General features: G+C 48.2%; 7 protein-coding genes across 9 annotated transcripts; 4 read left to right on the top strand and 3 right to left on the bottom strand.

Annotated features, from left to right (window-relative positions):
* Positions 1-248: 248 nt before the first annotated feature.
* Positions 249-1,017, top strand: LOC117900686 (vacuolar protein sorting-associated protein 29). The gene has a single exon (XM_034811134.1). It carries the CDS (start codon positions 338-340, stop codon positions 884-886), a length of 549 nt encoding a protein of 182 aa, XP_034667025.1. The 5' UTR covers positions 249-337; the 3' UTR covers positions 887-1,017.
* LOC117900685 (adenylyl cyclase-associated protein 1) lies at positions 1,012-7,646 on the bottom strand. 2 transcript variants are annotated; one of them, XM_034811133.1, is made up of 5 exons: positions 7,509-7,646; positions 2,720-3,080; positions 2,109-2,656; positions 1,530-2,047; positions 1,012-1,466 (listed from the first exon to the last, which is right to left on the bottom strand). In XM_034811133.1, the coding sequence occupies exons 2-5, from the start codon at positions 2,836-2,838 to the stop codon at positions 1,383-1,385; spliced, it is 1,269 nt and encodes a 422-aa protein (XP_034667024.1). In that variant the 5' UTR covers positions 2,839-3,080; positions 7,509-7,646; the 3' UTR covers positions 1,012-1,382. The 2 variants fall into 2 exon arrangements, with proteins under 2 accessions (XP_034667024.1, XP_034667023.1); XM_034811132.1 differs by lacking the exon at positions 7,509-7,646 and adding an exon at positions 3,926-4,073.
* Positions 7,647-8,113: 467 nt separating this feature from the next.
* LOC117901625 (dehydrodolichyl diphosphate synthase complex subunit nus1) lies at positions 8,114-9,516 on the top strand. 2 transcript variants are annotated; one of them, XM_034812454.1, is made up of 3 exons: positions 8,114-8,263; positions 8,315-8,919; positions 9,041-9,516. In XM_034812454.1, exons 2-3 carry the CDS (start codon positions 8,416-8,418, stop codon positions 9,380-9,382), a joined length of 846 nt encoding a protein of 281 aa, XP_034668345.1. In that variant the 5' UTR covers positions 8,114-8,263; positions 8,315-8,415; the 3' UTR covers positions 9,383-9,516. The 2 variants fall into 2 exon arrangements, with proteins under 2 accessions (XP_034668345.1, XP_034668346.1); XM_034812455.1 differs by having other exon boundaries at positions 8,120-8,259.
* On the bottom strand, positions 9,482-13,664 carry LOC117901621. Its single transcript, XM_034812449.1, has 5 exons — positions 13,517-13,664; positions 12,562-12,754; positions 11,109-11,328; positions 10,472-11,048; positions 9,482-10,416 (listed from the first exon to the last, which is right to left on the bottom strand). The coding sequence occupies exons 2-5, from the start codon at positions 12,651-12,653 to the stop codon at positions 9,650-9,652; spliced, it is 1,656 nt and encodes a 551-aa protein (XP_034668340.1). The 5' UTR covers positions 12,654-12,754; positions 13,517-13,664; the 3' UTR covers positions 9,482-9,649.
* A 711-nt stretch (positions 13,665-14,375) lies between these two features.
* LOC117901620 (integrator complex subunit 14) lies at positions 14,376-16,286 on the top strand. Its single transcript, XM_034812447.1, has 2 exons — positions 14,376-15,003; positions 15,063-16,286. Exons 1-2 carry the CDS (start codon positions 14,463-14,465, stop codon positions 16,283-16,285), a joined length of 1,764 nt encoding a protein of 587 aa, XP_034668338.1. The 5' UTR covers positions 14,376-14,462; the 3' UTR covers position 16,286.
* A 123-nt stretch (positions 16,287-16,409) lies between these two features.
* LOC117901626 lies at positions 16,410-17,319 on the top strand. Its single transcript, XM_034812456.1, has 3 exons — positions 16,410-16,449; positions 16,631-17,029; positions 17,085-17,319. Exons 2-3 carry the CDS (start codon positions 16,643-16,645, stop codon positions 17,268-17,270), a joined length of 573 nt encoding a protein of 190 aa, XP_034668347.1. The 5' UTR covers positions 16,410-16,449; positions 16,631-16,642; the 3' UTR covers positions 17,271-17,319.
* Positions 17,259-19,988, bottom strand: LOC117901619 (phospholipase A-2-activating protein). Its single transcript, XM_034812446.1, has 4 exons — positions 19,712-19,988; positions 18,785-19,651; positions 18,105-18,734; positions 17,259-18,045 (listed from the first exon to the last, which is right to left on the bottom strand). Exons 1-4 carry the CDS (start codon positions 19,981-19,983, stop codon positions 17,334-17,336), a joined length of 2,481 nt encoding a protein of 826 aa, XP_034668337.1. The 5' UTR covers positions 19,984-19,988; the 3' UTR covers positions 17,259-17,333.
* Between the last annotated feature and the right edge of the window lie 151 nt (positions 19,989-20,139).

Genomic DNA, 20,139 nt, shown 5'->3' with positions numbered 1-20,139 from the left:
CAAATGTACAACATTTGTTAGAGCATATAGAGCATAATAGCTCTCGCATGTCATTACAGTATTCAATTCAATTCCAATGCACAAGCCCAAAAATGTATAAAAAGGCAAAAGAGAAGGATCTAATATAAGGATCAAAAACTACATCTGCGATAAATAAATTAACAACAACAATTTTGTACACATGTCTGAGATCTCAAGCCCACTGTAATTCGGTACATCCCTTGGTATTTGATTGGTATTTTATCGACCTGGTCATACTGCAATTTCAGCTCAATCGCTGGGCGTTTCACATATTTAGGGAAAAACAAAACAAGATAACACCCCCAAGGATAATACAATGCTCGTCCTGGTACTCGGGGATCTGCACATCCCGCATCGCTGCAGCAGCCTGCCCTACAAGTTCAAGAAGCTGCTGGTGCCGGGACGGATCCACCACATACTGGCCACCGGCAACATCTGCACAAAAGAGTCCTACGACTATCTGAAATCGCTGGCCAACGATGTGCACATAGTGCGCGGTGACTTTGACGAGAATCTCAGCTATCCGGAGCAGAAGGTGGTGACAGTGGGCCAATTCCGCATCGGCCTGTGCCATGGCCATCAGGTGGTGCCGCGCGGCGATCCAGAAGCACTGGCGCTGATTCAACGCCAGCTGGATGTGGACATACTGATAACGGGACACACGTACAAGTTCGAGGCGTACGAGCACGGCAACAAGTTCTACATCAATCCAGGCTCGGCAACGGGCGCCTTCAATCCGCTGGACATGAACGTGGTGCCCTCTTTCGTGCTGATGGACATCCAAAGCACGACGGTGGTGACGTACGTCTATCAGCTAATTGGCGACGAGGTCAAAGTGGAGCGAATCGAGTACAAGAAGATATAGGATCAAAAGTATTAACAGCCATTCCTAGCCCCCTAATCTACCACCCACAGATCCAGGCTTTAATAATTGAATTGTAAATGTAATTCTAGTAGAAATAAAACGCTTTCAATTTCTCCTTTTTTTTATTTGATAAAAAATGTTTAAATTTTATTTCAATAGAATATAAAAAAGTGTTTGTTGTATTTTCTGACGATCAAATGAAGAGTCTGCTTAAAAAATGTTCGAATCTCGATATAAATACATTGGGGGTTCTGTTCCTTGCGGTTCCTTTTTCATCGCTTTTCCATTGACATGCGACATAAATATCTTTAAATATAAATACTTTTCACGATAGCAAATGTTTTGTGTTTGTTTTTGGGGCTCTTACAATTTCTGAATTACGAAAACTTTTTGCGCTTAATATTAGATACACACAATGATTGCCGTGTCTGGCCAATGCTGTTGATGATAGCTGGAAAAGCAACGGATGGCTGGATACCCAACACACGCACACACATTAGCCGAGGCTGTCCACGCACACAGTCTTGAGGGTCTTGCCAGCAATGGTGGTCTTATACTGCTCTGGAACAGCCAGCTCAGTCTGCAAAAAGAGAGCACAAATTAGTTTTATTTGGAGAAGTTTCGCATTCCTTTTGGCACTCACATAATCACCGCTTGCATCGGGCAAGAGTATATTCATCTCGGAAGACTTGGAGCTAACAATCTCCACGCCCAGCGACTCCTTGGACAAATACATTTGGCAGCCATCGCTCTTGTCAATGGAAATTGTTGGCACAAAGCCGAGCACCTGCATTTGGACGCTCTGGCAGTTGACAAACTCCACGGAGGCCACCACCGAGTCGAACAGCAGCGAGCACTTCTTGCACGAGTCCAGCACAATGTTGTTCACCTTGCCCTTGACCGTCAGCGTGGAGCCCTCGCAGCGGAACACATACACCACATTGTTCATCTCAGCATTGTCCACCAGCAGGCCAGTGTTGTTCTTCTGGTATTCGATGAGCCACTTCTTGCCATCGCGTGTGAAGACGGGTTCCTTGGCAACGGCAGGTGCTGCGGGTGCAGCCGATGAGCCCGACTGAGCGGGCGTCTTGAATGGTGCCGGTCCAGTGCGCAGTGAGGGATTCTTGTGGGTCTGCATATCACCAGTGACCTTCTTTAAGTCTGAAATGAAACACCCAAAGATTGATGAACAATCCACGGAATGGAAACACTTCATACTCACTCTTGGTAATGTCAGCGCCCTGATTGATCTGCGCAAAAAGCGCATTACGATCATCGCCGCCGCTCTCCAGCTTCAGGGCGCTCAAGTCCAATGGTGGTGGTGGTGGTGGCAGACCGCCGGGTGGTGGCGGTGGTGGGGCACCGCCAGACGGTGCCGCCCCCTTGCCGGACCACACCAGACCCGTGGTGTGATACTGCTTGATGTAGGCCTGCAGTTCGGTGAGGGTCTGCACCCAGGAACGTGCCCACTCCACATGCGTGCTGTCCTTCTCCTTCCACTCCTTCAGCACACGATTCGTGTAGAACTGGCCGGCATCGTTCATCTCCTTGACATACGGTCCGGGCGTCTTCTCAACGCACACCCAGCCGAGGGCAGGGATGCTCTCGCTAATGGCGGACAGATGATTGAAAAACGGCGACGTGCGATGCTTCTCGCGATAATCCTGAATGGCGCTGATCTGCGTCGACGTGGGCTTCAGCAGCTCCGCTTGCTTTGGCTGCGCCGGCTGAGCAATCTGCGTGGCCAGCGTCACATACTGCTGCTGCAGGCTATTGAAAGAGAGACCAAAAATTGAGCAAACAGCAGGTTGATTCATGCTCGGTTTGACTCACGCAAAAACGCTTCTCACGAGTTCGGCATGCTGGGCCACATCGCCGCCAATTTTAGCGGAGAGAGTCAGGTATTTGCTCAGCGGACCCGCAACGATGTCCTCGAATCCAGCGACACTCATGATGCTGCTTGGAGGTGCTTCGGCTTGAACGTCTTCTGGGTTAGCGGCTTCTTCAGCTTCTAGTGGTGGTGGCGGTGGTGGTGATGGTGGCGGGGGCAATTCAATCGATTCCGGCTGGGCCTGCGACTGCGACTGTGGCGCGATCAAGGTACGCTCCAAGCGATCAACTAGACTCTCCAAGCGTTCACAAATGCTTTCCAAATGTCCAGCAGCAGCCGATGGCTTAGCGTCGGGTTCGTTTTCTGAATGGTTAGAGAATTTCTTTTGTTATAAAAACTCCAACATTGGTTTGTCGTTAATGAAATTAAGTGCTTTAAGAACATTGAAAAATCTATATAATAATCACACAGAGTACAAAGTAAAATTCGTGATGGAGAGTGTGTCCCTTCCCCCCTAACAAATCGTGCACACAACACACAAAAGTTTCGCTATGGAAAAAACATTACATGGCACGAGTATAAATCAAAAGTCAGCGAGCAAAAAATGTCGCTGCGAGAGAGCAAGATGGAATGAGCTGGAATAATGATGATGATGATGATGATGATGAGCTGCAGGACTAAGTGCACTTAATAAACATCAATTAAGAAATGTAATAAATCAAAGTGTTGGTCAGCGTGAAGGACCACGAAAGAAAGTCAAACTTCGCATGCCGAAGCTGTCGATACCCTTGCAGATCGATAAGTGCCTAATACAGGGAGAGCTTATTCTTAGAGATGGATTATCTTCGATAACTTTACCATAAGAGCATTAGCAGACAGACTTCTAGGAGGCTGAAATTATCTTCTGCAAGGGTATAAAAAATCAAAGAATAGACGACATTGCCACATGCAAAACACTAGGAAGAAAACAGCAGACAAAACAGAACGAAAGAACAAGTGAGAAGGAACAATAGAGAGTTCCAATACAAAATGCAAAGTTACTTGAACGCTATTTAAGTTTAACTCTCAGACACAAGCGATTTGATCAACGGAAAATGAGTGAAAAATTCCACACAAATCGCTTGTAAATTAAACCACACTAGATGCAAGTAATTTCGTTTAAAAAACAGAGCCAAAGAACAGAACTGAGGACGAGGCCATCATCATACCCCGCACGGCCACGCTGTGCTCGACGGCCGCGTGTGCCGCTCGCAGTAACTCCGTGTACAGGCGTTGCCGCTTCAGTTCCAGCTCATCGCGTCCCACTGGCGTCACCGGTGGCTCAATGCAGCCCCTGAACATGAAGGACAACAGAGGATGTGAATAGTCGAAAAAGGATTAGCGAACGCAGAGAACGCGTAAGGAGCAAAAACTAAACAAGAATTAAAGAAGAACAAGGCGCATACATCTCATTGAGTCGCTCGTCTTCGAACCACACGGGCAGGCCGTGGGCGAATGCCAGAGTTTCGGAGACCAGATCCCCCTCGATATATGGCGCACACATGCTCTCCCGCTTGGGCGGTGGCAACGAGTCCGAGAACACCTCATCGTCGTCGGCCAGCGAGCCATTGTTGTAATTGTGATTGTGCATGCCGAGCGGTGGCAGCTCCGGCTCCGGCTCAATTATCTCCGCCCGATTGCTGATGTTCACCTTCTTCTTGATGGATTGATGTGTTGAATTGTGGCGCGACAGGCAGCTCTTTGTGGGCGGTGGCTGTGGTGGTGGCGGCGTTGTCGGTGTAACCGTTGCCACAACCACATCATCCTCATCCTCCACACCGGCGCTCGTCATCGATGCGGGTGGGGCCGTAGAGGTCGAGGAATGTGTAGAGCGAAGCGAAGATTGTAGCACGGGAGATGGAAGACTTGCTGTCTCTTTTTCAGTGGTTGCTGGTGCAGCTAAAACGTCTACAATAACTGTGAAAACGTTGCTTAGGATTACTCTAAGAGAAGTTTAAGTTGTGGCAGGGAATATCAAGGCAGCGAGGCGATAAATTAATCGATTTAAAATCGTTTTATAAATGATTATTTTCAGGTTCGATGACTGCAAACATTTATCGTTTACTTTTATAGCTTATCTCTGACTTTGATTGATGTTTATGTGTGGTAAAGTCATTATCAGCTAATGAATCGTCACCATGCCTTGATATTCCCTTACAGCCACATGGAAACAGGCGGAAAGTACAACGAAAGACAGCATAAAGTGGTTCAAAATCAAAAAGAAAAGTAGAGATAAGAAGAAGTAGCACGAAGCTCTGGCCTGGGTTTGGGCTGGGCTGCAGGTCCAGGCTGCGGAGGTCTCTGAACCCTGTGCAAAAGTACACAAAAGCCGAGCGTGCGATTGCTTTGCAGTGCTTCAAAGAGCACACAGAGCAGCAGCAGCAGCAGCAGCAGAGAGAGTGGTAGAGTAGATAGAGTTGTGTATACTTAGGGAATAAGTTAATACCAGTATCGGATTTGGTAACTTCATCGTTCGACAGTGGCTGGGCGACATTGTCGTCCGCCTCCACAGTGACTGGCTGTGGCTCTGGTTCTGGCTGTGGCACTGGCATTAGCTTTAGCTCCGGCTCGGGTTCACTTTCAAGCTTGGCTGCAGTGCCATTCAGCTGGGGTGGCTGTGGTGGCTCCTCCTTTTCGTTCGTTGGATTGGGTGACACTGGTTCTGGCACTGGCACCTCTTCATTCTCTTCTTCGACTTTGCTGCCCTTGTCCTTTTTGCTTACTTTGGTATTGGCTCGACAGCATGAGAACATTTTGCGGCCGTTGGGTGGTCTTCACTTTAAAGACGAACGTTGTAGCACATTATATAATTTCCGTTTAACGTTTTTTTCTTCTTTTATCTCATGCTTAGACACACGGACACGGCACAGCGGTCACACACAACATCGGTGGCATTCAGCATCAGAGCATCAGCACATTGACGGTGGCGGTGGCAGGCAGCCATACAAATGGGTTAGAAGAGGCAAATGACAAAAGCCGCAAAAGGAAAGAACACATGAGAAATGGAAACCAAAAGCGGAGTCAGGTCAGCCACTCCTTCGTGGCTTATCTGTCTGTCTATCTGTCTGACGTCCGACTCCAGGTGAGAGATTAACAGATTTAACACACACTTTTTCACAGCAGTTTTCTGTCCAATATAAAAGAAATTTCCTGGTTGCTGTTCCGGGCTCCAACTGGGTCAAGTGACGACTGCGGGGGCTAAATGACACACAAATACACATACACACACACACACGGACAGACGGTCACGGCACACCCATACGGCGGAACACACCCTAAAAGGAGCACACGCGCACGCACAGGAGCAAGGGGAACAGTTATGCAAGGTGAAGCATGCCGCGAGAGCGCACAAAGCGAGAGAGCGCGGCACATATGCCTCACCCCCTTGGTAATACACTCTGCACACAGAACTCAGCCGCAGCCTCTGGCCTCTGTTCTGCTGTTAACCCCACATTAATATGTTAAGCTCATATAGGCAGCAAATTTTAGTTCAAGCTTTCAGCTGTTATGTGCATTTTTCGCCTATTTTGGCTTGTCACTGCAGGAGAGGCTTGACCAATTCGGGCAAGCAACTGATTGGCAATGAAAATGTTAGCTTAATATTTACTTTCGGCGTAGATAATTTCGCCTAACTCGAAAAAGATGCACTTGACCGGCAGAGAAAGCTTACATTAAGGCTCCCCTCAGCGAGCAATCAAGAGAGACAAACAAAAAGAGCGGGACAGAGAGAGCCTCGACAGCTGCGCAATGAGTTTATTGCACCGGTAAAGTGGTTTTTTGTGCCTAACATCTTAACTGGCTAAAACAAATGGCTGGCAATTAAGAGTGGGGAATCCGAATCCGTTTCCGAGAGCGGTGGCAACTTTCGCCCCGACTATACTAGTTCTTGTTGCTTCTGCTGTTGCTGATGCGTTTATAAACTAGAATCGCAAACAGATTAAATGTCTGCAGCAGATGCACCGTTATCCCACATATGCGTGCATGCAATTCTGTGCGTATGCTTGTGTTGGTAACACTATCGTAAATTAAAACTTACCGCCTTATAAGGCAACAGTAAGTAAAATACCCGGAATAATTGTAATCTCTGCAACCGTTTTTAGTTGCGAATATTACTGATAGCATTTCGGCCATCTTTTGAGTCATCATACATACGGGCGAGGGTTGGGTTTGGTCGGTGGTCGGTCTTGCGTTAACTATCGAATTGGGGAACGACTCTGTGTGTGTGTGCGTGAGTCACAGAACAGCTGAGTAGTTAAGGCATCGGGTTGGGTTGTTAAAATATGTACTAGAACCATCCACATCCACGAATAAATTAATTTGCATACAATGTACATACGTTTGTATCTGCGCAATTAGTTAAGTAAAATGGAATTGGATATGAAATCATCATTAAAAATACATCGAAAAACACAGAAAAGCATATCTACACACCCTCACACGTATATATGTACGTGTTTGTGTGAATTTAATTTTACAAAACAAAATGAATCACACAAAAATAGCCATCACATCTAAATCGACCATGGTTCGCTGTCACAGCGGCACAGCACAGCTGTCTCTTGTACATTCACACCATGCACATATATATGTAGATATAAATATACATATCTTTATACATATATATTTAGGATACACTTGCACACACCCACCCACTCACTAATTCCAGACAGCAGCCTAGACACCGACTTAATCACAAACTCCAGCTACGGGGGCAGGATGTGCGGTTGTTGGTTATTCTGGTGGATTACTCACCTTGATTAGCTTTGAAGACTTGGCAGATAATTAATTAATTGTACTTAATATTTTCACAAGAACTTGGAGACGCAGCAGAACCGGCAAAACTGTGTAGAGGTGGAGAACTATCGATGGCACTATCGGTACTATCGATGGTTGGACCTAGAAGTGGTATCTTTCGAAACAGTTACAATCTCAATGAATTACTTTACAAATTTGCAGATTATAGATACCGAGAATGTATCCAGATCGGTATATAGTACAAACAAAACATATGAAAAGGTTAAACGCCTGTCAGTGTAAGACAAAGTCATTGTTAATTATTAAAAGCAGTTGATTAAATGGATTTGTATTATTAAGTATAGCAAATATATTTTTTTGGTTGACCTTTTTAGTTTTAACCTATTATGCAATTAATTGAGGAAAGATGTATCATAAAATTAGCAAATCCTGCGGAGAATTAAAAGCTGATTTGAGTAAAATGACATTTCTAAAGCTGAAAGTCCTAACCAGCTGGTAAAATAAGACTGAACATCCAAATCGAGAAAAATGATTTTAGATTCACGGTATATTTTGAAGACGCAATGGTATATTTTGGTATATTTACGAGGGCCTGACGGTATATTTTATTGCCAGCTGGTCACACTGCTTAGAACACGTACTTTAGTTGGGGTGCATCGGGCTTATAAACTTTATACTAAAGCAGCTACATAACACAATGACCCCCACGTAGTGATTGAAGAATTACGCCACACAGGCCTGGATTAGCGTGGGTGAGTCCTCGGCGCCGGCAAAAGGGTTTAACTAACGTTCCGCCTTTGCAGGTTATGTTTGCATGTATACACTTTGAACGGGACCTCAAGAAGCAACAGGAGGCCAGTAGCAATCGCCAGCGATTCCACACATACCGCAGGCCAATCCCACCATGATTGAAGTGATTTGCTTACTGCTTGGCAAACTCCTGCTACTCCTGGTCGGAGCCTACGAGCTACTGCGGCAACAGCACCAGACACTTTATGCGCTTGTACGCGGGTCATATGACTTTTGTCGCGGAAAAGATGCGCGTGAGCGGCACGAGCGCCGCCTACTAGCCGAGTGCAAGGCAAGTCTGACGAAAGTGCCGCAGCACCTGGTGCTCATCATAGCTCCGGATGATCACTACGTGAATGCTGGACGACTAAATGCAATTTTTGGCTATGCCCTGGCCATTGGCATCAAGCACGTCAGTGTGTACGACAGGCGCGAGGAAAAGGACAGCTATGTGGAATTGGAGCCAATCTGCCAGCCGAGGGAGGACCCGAGCGGGAGGTGCTACATTTGGACAGCGAGGACGGTTCATAACAAAACAAACGGCCATACAAATGGACACCACAAGAGGAGTAATGGGTATGCGAACGGTGTAAACGGCACGCACATACCCCAGCTGCAGGTAAGACTGACTGATAAGACAAGTTACTAAGCGACCGTCGATGGTTCCCAGAACTAATCGTCGCCTTATCTGTGCACGGTACAAAACGCTAATTGATTTTATTGTTGTCTTTGTGCTGCAGGTCTATCGAATCAGGCCCGCGGATTGCCATGCCCTTATAGCAGATGTCTGCCGAGATCTGTACGAAATACGGAAGACACCTCTGGTGCAGGGTCTTCTGCAGAAGCGGGAATCACTCAGCGAGGAGATAACCGTAAGGCTGTCGCAACGGCTGGGCTACGAGGCACCCGACCCGGACCTGGGCATCATTTTTGCACGTCAAACGTGCACCTATGGTCTGATGCCGTGGCATGTGCGCTTCACCGAATTCCATACGCATCACAGCGATCGTTACTTCAACGTGGAATGCTTCACCAAGGTGCTCTATCGATACTCACGCTGCGAGCAGAGGTGGGGCAAGTAGGGTGGCCAAGCGAATATGCAATTTAAGTAGTTAAACCTAATCCGTATGTAAATTATAAACCCTTCAACTATTCCTCTAGAACGTAAGCGAGAAAGTTCATAATTTGTTCATAAACGAAATGTATTTAAGAGAGAGATTTGATTTGTGTGTGTTTTAGGATCGCAATTGCATAAATATGTTTGTTGTGTGTAAGTGGTTGGTGTCCTTAGGCGCTACGGTTAGGTTTATTGTATTTTTTCATGTTAAATATAATTTCAGTGGGACCTTCTACTCCTCGGCATGACGCTTGGACAGCAGATTCACGTCGGTCAGATACTGATTCTTCTCAATGTTGTGCGGCCCCGGACCCGTCGGCATGCGCTCGTGCAGCAAATGGAAGGAGTTGCGCAAGTCCTCCAGCGAGTCGGCGAGGCCCTTTTTGATGTTGGCAAACTCACTGGACATGAGCGAGAGTTTGCCCAGCAGGAAGTTCAAGTTCTCATCCATATCGATCATGTGCTTCTTGGTCTCCTCCACCTTGCCGCCCAGACCCATCATGGTGGCCAAAGTGCTGTTGATGTACCCATCGGAGGCAGCCTGAATGATGCTCAGCATGTCCCTGCTCTGGCTAATCTCACTGGACATGATCTCAATGCGATGCCACACCTGTGTGAGCTCCGTGTCCAACAGTCCGCTAATGTTGCGAGTCGTCTCCTGCTGTCCACTGACCACAGCGCCATCCAGCGCAGTGAAACGTGTCTTGAGCACAGCCTTCAGGTCGGTCACCTGCTCCTCCAGCAGCTTGCTCACTCGCTGCACAATCTGCAGCGTGCCGAACTCCACCTTGCGCTGTGTGTCCAGCACCACCTCCGAATTGGTCATCATAATGTTGTTGAACTTGCCCAACGCCTCGAAGCCATCGTTCAGCTTGCTGTTGCTCTCGTTGACAGAGGCAAAGTAGGTGTTCAACACGCCCACATCGGTGGAGAGCTGCTTAACGTCGGCCTGAATGTTGGCCTCTGTTTGCTGTAGACGTTCCGTGGTTTGGGTTAAAGCTGAAGGCAGAGATTGATATTAGAAGGAGAGATTTAAGACATTGCTTGTGCGTACCTGTTTGCTGTCCCAACGCAGTCTCACTCTTCAGCTTGGCCAGCGCATTCAGCGTCTCGTTATTCAACTCCTGGATGTACGCTCGGTCCTTCTCGTTCAGACCAACAGGAACAGGTGCAGGAGCTGGTGGCGGTACATCGCTCAGTTTGGCCACCTGACCACCCAAAGCATTCAGACGCTCCAGCAGCTGCGTCTCAAACTCATCGTTCTTGGGCGGTGCTGCTGTCGTGACGCTGGACGAGTGCTGCTGCAGCTTCGCCTCAATCTGGGTGAGCAGTTCGTTGGCCTTGGGCAGGCTGTCAAAGTTCTTCTGGGTCTGCGTGGCTGTCTGTTTGCTGCTGTCCAGCAGTGAGTTGACACTCGAGGAGAGTTTTTGTAGCTCCTCCAGCAGCTGCTTGTTCAGACGCTGCTGCTCCTGCACAAACTCATTCGGAATGGCCGGTGGTGCGGGTGCTGCAATCAGATTAGCAGTGGCTGGAGGACGCTTGAAGCACTCGTCATTCTCCCGCATCCATTTGAACATGTGCTCGGTGGCCTGATTGAAGCGATCCGATTGCGCATTGTATTTCTCCTCTTGCTGCACGTGGAAGATGCAGCATTAGCTGGGATGGAGATTTGGTTACTTTCCGCAACTCACCGTAATGAGCATCGTTTCGATCTGGCTAACACGCTCGTCCAACCTCCCGAAAATCCCATTGATGGGCTCCAAACTCTTTTGGCCCTTTTGCAGCGACTGCAGCGCCTTCTTGAGCAGCTCCCCCAAGGCACGCTCACGATGCTCGTGCCGTTCCAGCTTATTGTCGAGCTGATTGTACGAATATATCAGCGACTGGAGGGTGCCGCGCAGCTCCTCATTGCTGCAAGGAATTTTTTCTAGCTCATTAATCATCTGAGTGGGAGGCCTCCGCCATTGCATCTATAAATATTGAAGGGCCGCCATTCCCATTCCCCATTCCGCTCATCACAGCTGTGTGTACCATTCCTTCATTCCCCCAATACAGTTTCCCATTTCGATTGCGATCGTTAATGGTTGCTTCTCTCCGGTTCTCAGGGTCAGGAACCCTGTTTTAGTTTCTGTTTGTGTGAAATGCATTGATGCTGATGGATATGCCACAGTGGGAGATGGGGGAAGATGCAACTGCCTAAGTGCCGCCGGCTACACATGCCGCCTCTATGCCCCACTCCCACTCCCCGTTGCCCATTTGCATGAAGTGTCTGCAGTTAGAGCGCTGCAGCCCCGGCCCCGGCCCCGGCCCCGGGGTCCGAAAATAAACAAACAAATAAGCGGAACAGCAACAGACGGACGGAGAGCCGGAGAGACGGAGGGGACTGAACATCTTCGTTTTTCGTTTGAAGGAAGGAGGACAACGCCTGGGACTGGGACTGTGAATGAATGCAGGGGACTTAGATGGAAGTGGCACTGGCACTGGGACTGTTGATGTCTCGCATATTTCGCTACGCTAAAACCCACTCCCTTCCCCCTTGGGATAAGAGCCCGAATGTCCCAAAATGAAGTGCGAACGAATGTGTGTGACATGTGTCCAAATGCGATGAGAGCTGGGGCTGGAGGCAACCACCAGAACTAGAATATTTTTAGTGCTCTTTGAATCCGACATGGGCAAAGGGAAATTGTTCAAAAATTAAGCATCCAATTACAGTTCTTTTTATGATTTAAGAGATTTATGTATGAGCTGAGATTTTATGCGTTTTCGTTGCATGAAATTGTACTTCAAATTTCTTTACTCATTTTCGTTTTGTTTTTGAACTTTACTACAAGTTAAACCTAAGAAAATAATTTTTTGTATGTAATTTCTCATCAAGTTAGATGTTCCTTACACCAGCATATTATGGAGAAGCAATAGAGAATGATCCTATTATTTGTTCAACTTTAAATTTCTTTAAATGAGAGGAAATTGTAAAAGATCTTCGAGTTTTAGCTGCCAATTAGAACCACTTTAATATTTCTCCATCTGAAATGTTGCATTAATTCAGAGTCTACATTTTAGAGGTTCATTTGGCTATCAGAAATAAATGTACATCTTTATGTAAATATGTAAATATTTATGTATATGTATTTGCAAATTACTTACGTGACGGGCATCGCCGCTGCCAGTGTTTGCCACTGCGATAGAGCAATTAAAGCTAAGAATACTAATTGGAGTGCTTGACTTCCCCTGGCCATGGTGCAGCAGTGCAGTGCGTGGACTCGTCTCTGATGATCCGATATGATCTTTGATTGGGATGCAAATTCGAGCAGCTATGCAATCCGCAGCGTAAGTATTTCTGTGCAGCGACAAGAGGAAACTGAATCAATGGGAAATTGAAAATAAATTGTAGAGGCGCCACATCGTTGGCCTTTGTGCATGCGGATGGGGGTGTTAGCTATAAACCAAATATTTCCTTGTCATAAATTGCAGCCAACAAAAATTTGTTTATAACATAAATATTTCGGTTAACTATAAACAAACAAAAACTGCGAGGAATTTATGGCCAAAATGCAAGCGAGAAAAATGCAATTTTTATGGGCAACGGGAAGGGGAAGCAAACAAATAAAGTCATTCCGAAAAAAGATTTGCAAACAAAGCGCATTGCATGGGTTCCTTGTCGGATTCATTGTTAGACCTCGTTGTGTGCTGTGTGCATATATTTTGCGTATATAGACTGCCATATAATCGGCTATGCTATATTGTTCTTGCAACGATAAACAAATGACGCAAAAATATGTGCGATTCCAAGCAGACTCGTGCCAGTTTTCCGCTGGAAAGGAAATGTTGCATTCGGGAAATTGGGTCAGAAAATATGCGAGTGAAATTATCACAGAGTACAATTACAACAAATAAAACACCGCTAATGAGTATAAAAATGAATAATAAAAACAAAAACACGACGAGGCTGAACGAGAGAATATTAATTTGTTGATAAGCATTTGGCTTGGGTTAAAAGGTTGATAAATTGTTGGTGTTTTAAATGTAGAGCGCCTGAATGTTTATTTAGTATTTATATTAAAATTAATCAGAACTAAGCAAATCCAAAATTGTTACTCACTTTCTGACACGCCAAAACTCCCCAGAAAAAAGTCTTCAAACAGAATATTAAAACTTCTTGAATGTGTCACACACTTTGGAAATTTCTTTACTTGGGAGACGAGTCGCGATCCTCACTGCTCGAGCAGAGCAAACTGAATGAATGCTCCGATTCCGGCTGTGGATTTCGTTTGCTTCTCCCCTCTGCCTCAGCGGATGCTGGCGCTGGAGATAGCCGGAGGCGCTCATATGTTTTTAATAAAATGTAATTAAAAGAGCAAGCGGAGAGCCCACCCCGCATGAGAGAAAACGCGACGGCGGGCATCGAATCAAAATTCAATTAATTTTAATACAAAACTATTGAGTGCAATGCAAACAAATGATAAGGGTGCCCAGACTTTTAAATGGTTTTGCGGCAAAATCAAGGCAATTAAAATCTAATATGCAGTCAGTTCTCAAACGATTGATTGAGATGCTCAATCAGGCGTTTGTTTTAATTGAATTTCTTTGTTGGCGCGAAATGGAAAGAAATTAAGTCATTCACTTGAGAACGCGTGCACCAGTGCTGGGCAAGGACTATTCACTACAGTGAACGAGCACATTTGAGTACTTTTGAGTGAGTAAAATAATTTCTGAGCTGCACAATTTTCACTCAATTCGTGGCGAATGGCACTTTTAGCTAGAGTACAAGAAGAAGAACGTAAACAAAAGACTCTCGAGAACAGTCTGACCGGCCAAATAAAGACATTTAAAATCTGATATAATATGCATTCGTTAAACAATTGATTAAGATGCTCAATCAGGCGGTTGTTTCAATTGATTTTCTTTGTTGCCGCCAAATGGAAGACTCGATGTGAATACGCCCCGAGGCGAATGGCACTTTCAGCTGGAGCGCAAGAAGTAGAAACGTAAACAAACGACGCTACGCTCGAGAATAAATACATTTTGTGGTTTTAACAATTTACAAAATGCCCACAATCATAGCCGTCGATGCATCAATTTCGATGCTGCGCCAGGTGCCCGGCCGGAATGAGCACACATATCTATCGCTGGCCATCAAGGGCATTCAGCATCTGCTGGACAATTTCACGGCGGCCGGCAAACTGGAGCACCTTGCTCTGATGTCGTACACCATGACAGCGGATCTGAGGGTGGATTTCACGCGTGACTACGATCAGATACGACAGGCGGTAAAGAAGATTGAGACTGTGGACAAGTCCTGTCTGTTGACGCTGCTCAAGACATCCGTCAGCATAATGTCCACCTGGGGGGCACAGAATGTGCTCCAGCTGGTGGTGTTCACCGACTGCGGTCTGGGCTTTTGCAGCACCTCGATCAGTGGGTTCCTGGAAAGGTATGCCGGCAAGGAAGCCGATCCGGAGTACGCATGGCTCCGCACGGTGGCCAATTACAATCTGAACTTCATCTGCCTGGGACTGCACAGCGATCTCTTTTTCACACGCGCTCTGGTCGTGTATCAGCAGCTGCTGGATGCTGCCGCACTGAAGGGTGGGTAGAGGAGTGCACACACCTCGAGAGTTTGCCCCCTTAACTTCTTTACGTTCCAGGTCAGCTGTTTATGACGCCCGTCAAGAACCAGGAAACAAATGAGGGAGGAAGCGCCGCCTCTGCGCCGAGTCACAAAAGCGAACTGGGACGCACGGCCGTCTTTGAGCTGATTGAGCGTCTGTGCGAGACAAGCTACAAGTCCACGGAAGTCACGTTGAGGTGCGGCAGCTATTTCCGCATGGAGGCGCCCGTCCTCCTCTGGCCACCCACAACGCCGTACGAGCAGCCGGCAGTGCTGGGTGGCGTAGAGGCGCAGCTGCGACACATTGATCAGCGCATCGAGGTGTGTGGCTTTCTGGCACTCTCCGACATTGGCTCGCCGGCGACACTCAGTCGGCATTGGGTGCTGCCAAAGGTGGAGCGTGAGAAGACAAGTCGTCGGTCGGCAGGCATGGCTGCGGGCATGGCGAAGCCAGCGAAACTCACGCTAGACACGAGCAATCCCAACTATGTGCTGGAGAGTCTGGAGCAGGACATTCGTGAGTTTTACGCCAAGGACCCCAAGGACACCGAAGAGAGCGGCGACGATGCGGATGTCACGATCGTGCTCAAGCACTCCACTGGCCCACAAACGGAGCAGCAGCGAGAGTCCCTCTGTGTCCTGCTGCACGGTGCTCTGAAAATGGAGAACATGGCCGCCCTGGTGCGAGTGGGCGAGAAGTGGTATGGCTTCATCTATGCCTTCACCGATGCCAAGAAGAAGTCCAATCTGATGCTGAACATTCTGCCCCCGGGCTCGAATGTCATACCCTGGCTGGGAGATCTGGAGCTGCTTGGCTTTGCCGAGGATCTGGCACCCGGCGAAACAGCCAGCTTTCCGGTACGCGCCGATCGTCGCTCCTACTCGCAGAGCAGCGTTGTGTGGATACGGCAGGCGAGTCTGCAGTCCGACGTGCAGAAGGTGCTGCGACACGCCAAGAAGATGCCCGACAAGACGCAGCACTTTTACAAGGAACTCAATCGCATTCGTCGTGCCGCGCTGGCGCTCGGTTTCGTCGAGCTGCTGGAGGCTCTGGCCATGCTGCTCGAGAAGGAGTGCGCTCACCTCACACTGAATGGCGCCAGCAACGAGTGCACGGTGCAGCTGCAGCACGCCGCAACGGAGCTGCGTAAAACCTCTAATCGTGACATCAAATCCACAATTGTGCCTCACCAAAAGGGTGGGGTGCCGGATGTTAGCAGCTCAGCTGCCACTGCATCCACAGCGGGTTATATGTATTAAATATTAAATAATAACTTTAAAATGATTTATTTAGTTTGTGTTGCATTGAGGTAACGGCTCTTTGAGCTCGCTGTAAAGCACTGCATCGGCTGAACTTTTACAACACTGCTACAGTTTATCGAAGCGAGATATCGTCATCGTGCTGCGAAAAAAAAACAAAATAAATAAATAAAACGAATTCTAATTCTAGTGTTCGTTCGGCAAACAACTCTTTTTTGAGCTCAAAATTTTCAGTAACTTTTTATAATATTCAACACAAAACTGAAGTACCTGGTCAATGCGGACTCATCTCTGCGACCAACCAATTTCGCTGTAGCGATTAAATATCAAAAAAACAAAAAAAAAATAAATAAAACAATGGGCCCCGATCCTGGTCCTTCTGATCCTGGACATGAGATATTTCCAACGCCAGCGGTGGACCATCCACGTGTTGGTGTCGAGAGCGAGGATAGCGACGAATCAGACGCCTACGATGGCTACCAGCGGCTTGCCATGGACGATGTGAACGACAATGAACCGAGAACAGAGCCACAGCCACCACAGGTGGAGGAGGAGTTAGAAGCGGTGCCTAACGCACTACCCGTAGATGATGAGGACATCGATCTGGCAACAGCGGAAGTTACACATGGTGATCCCAATATGCCGCCCATTGAGTGTGCCGACATTGAAATCGAACGACAAGTGTGGAATGAGCCGCGGCCCCAAGCGCTACAAATGGAGCTGGATAAGACGCGAACTGAACAGGTTGGAGCACATAGAAAGCTGATCGATAGTTTTATAAAATAACTGTTATCCCTAGATACTGAAGGCAATGTCCACAATTACGTTGCCCAACATAACGGTGCCGGAGTGGGCCAAAGGTGTGCCCGAGGAACGCTGGAAGTTGGAACTGCTGGAGCGCATAAACAACCGCCAGCAGCCAACAGCTGCAGCAGCAACGGTAGCCACAGAAGAGGCGCCACAGCATTCCAAAGATTGTGTATAATATTGTGTATTTAGAAAAAAACGTTCTCCAATATATAATTTAGACTTAATGCAGGAAGTAGTTTTAGAATGCGGCCAGCAGGGCCTGTCCCACGGAGTTCACCTTGCTGAAGTTCTCGCCTTGGGGCGTGTTAGTCAGCTCGCGCAGCTTGTCCATCACATAGTCAACGGAGATCACCTGGGCAATGGTCTCCTGGCCACAGGGGGTTGTGGTCAGGTTGCCAATGGCCTGCATGGACCGGTAGCAGGCCTCCAGATCCTTGGCCCACTTGAGCAGCTCGACAACGCCCGTCGTGACCATGTAGCATATTTCAGACTTGGCCACGCCCTGCGTCTGCGAAATGGTCAGATTCAGATAGAAGGTGGACATCGCAATCTGTAGATTGGCGCTGCCCGCACGAATGCCACTGATCAGCTCAATGACCTTGGGCAGCTGCGACTCCACCGCCTGCCGTCCCGTCTTGTGGGTGAGGCTGTTGGCCAGGCATCGCACGATCATCAACTGATTAGCCGCTGCTCCACCCAGCTGTGGTAGCACGATGCTAAGGAAATCATGGCTATTGCAGAGCACACTGAAGATCGCCTCGTTGCGGACGGCCAGGCGCAGTATGTCGATGACCGGAAAGAGCTGACCCGCCGGCCATTTGAGTAGTATAACCAGCGCCTCCAGAGCAGTCAGTTCGAGGACCGGCGACTGTTCGGTTAGCTTGATGACAGCCAGCAGCAGTTCATCCCCAACTTTACCATCGCTGGGCGTCAGCTTGCTGTTGAACTCTCTGAAAGGAAAAGCAATCCAATTCAATTCAAGGATTGCTCCACTCAATGGCGAACTCACTTCATTTTCTCCAGCACTTTGGCGGCATCGCAGGTATCAAATGTGCGATAACTGCTCACGGGAAAGTGTTTATCGCCCGCACGCACAAAGTTTACATCCACGCTGGACGGAGCATGGCTGCTGCTAGTGGAATAGCTGGAGGAGCCCGTAAAGGGATCCGCATTGCCTGTAGTTCTGACACTCGTATTGCTGGAGCCGGGCACGTAACGAGAGCCGCCAGTGAAGGGATCCTGATAGCCGGTGGGCGCCTGACTCACCACCATTGGCCCACTCTCCGAGTTCTTTACAATGAAATTGGCCACCTGCTCCAGATATGCCTGCGGCAGATCATTCTTGTGTATGAAGGCCTGTGCGGCCAGCCAGGGATCTTCACCGCGATTGTAGGGCAACTTTATCGGCGGAGCCGTGTCCGAGATGTCAACATTGAACACAAAATCATACTCCTTGCCCTCGTACAGATTCTTGCCCGAGCTCGCCTGCGTGCCGCCCGACGCTCCTGTGACATCACCAACTAAATTCCACTTTCCCAGCTCCCAGCTATAACACTTGACGGATCCATCCAGATGACGCACCATTTTCGTTTGTCCCTCGCGGGTGCCATTCGATAGCAGCGCCTCCGGACCTGGAAGACTAAAAGAAGGAGTTAAGTCAGCGACTTCCAGAGCTTAGCCAATGCTCACTCTGTCTTTTTAACGCCGCCAATCTCCTCGGTTAGCTGCGACTTGCGTGTGGCCACTGCTAGGTCAAAGGCTTTCTGCACGGCTTCGCTCGCTTGCCGCGCTGGTTCCTTGCTAAAGACTCTCACAACGCCATCGCTGCAGCCCGTGACAATGTCGCCGTTTTGCAGGCACGCCACTGACCACACCGATATGGCCGGATGCAGAATGGGCTCGCCTAGCTGATCGCCGGTTATCACATTCCACATGCGTAGGGTGCTGTCCTCGCCGCAGGAGACGACCACTTGGTCGCCCAGCGCCTGATTCCGTGCCATGGCATAGATGTAGTTGGTATGCCCCGTCAGCTTGCGCACACACTCGCCATCCTCGTTCCAAAAGTGCAGAACAGCATCGTTGCCGCACGAGAGCAGCGTGTTGGCCTCCAGACCAATCAGACCGCGAACGCAGTCGGTGTGGCCCTTGAGCAGACGCAGCTTCTCGCCCTTGTCGTTCCAGTAGTAGATGCACTTGTCGGCCCCTCCGGTCACGTACTTTTGTTCCGTTTTCAGAGTGGCAACCGCCCACACAGCTGCTTCGTGCCCTTTGAGCGTTATGGTCGTCACTTCGCCCGTTTCTCCAATGCTCCACACACGGGCCGTTTTGTCCCAACTGCCACTGATGAGGCTGCGCGGATGCAGGCCCTCGGACAACGCACAAACGGTCGACTCGTGACCTTTAAGCGTAAGCAGCGGCAGAAAGCCGTCTTGCTTATAGATGCAAATTGTCGCGTCATTGCTGGCCGTGCAAATCCACTGCTCGGCGGTATGGAAATATATGTAGGAGATGAAGTTTTTGTGGTCTTGCAGGGTTAGGCTCTCAATATACTCGTTGCTGGAATGTCAAAGGAAGCTTGAGGATGGACAAACACGTGTTTTAGCTAACACAACGCACCCAATTGGCTTCCACAGCTTTGTACTCTTGTCCCGAGAGCCAGACAAAATAATTTGACCGCCCTCGGGCGTGCTCGCACCAACTGCAACGGCGCGCACATCCAAGCTATGCCCAAACAGCTCACAGCTAAGCTTATACGTGTCCAGCGTGGGCTCCATTCCTCTATTATATGGGTTAAAACTCTGAAATTTCTCTTTTCCGCCGGCTTTTTTGCCAAATTCTCGTCTTTTACTTAGTGGTGGTGTCAGCGACTCCTTTGCATGAATTGCCATTCGCGGCGGTGCAGTGTTGCAAAGATATGTGCAGATATCGGAGCAGATGAATGGATGTATTTGGACTGTCTGGGAAAGGTGTGACAGTCGTGTAAATGATAGCTATGTTGAAATGGCAATTGTACATAATTTGGTACCTGAAAAGTTGATAAATGG

The sequence above is a fragment of the Drosophila subobscura genome, chromosome U, assembly GCF_008121235.1.
Source record: "Drosophila subobscura isolate 14011-0131.10 chromosome U, UCBerk_Dsub_1.0, whole genome shotgun sequence".
In the NCBI taxonomy this organism is placed as follows: domain Eukaryota; kingdom Metazoa; phylum Arthropoda; class Insecta; order Diptera; family Drosophilidae; genus Drosophila; species Drosophila subobscura.
This window is presented reverse-complemented; position numbering and strand designations above follow the sequence as displayed.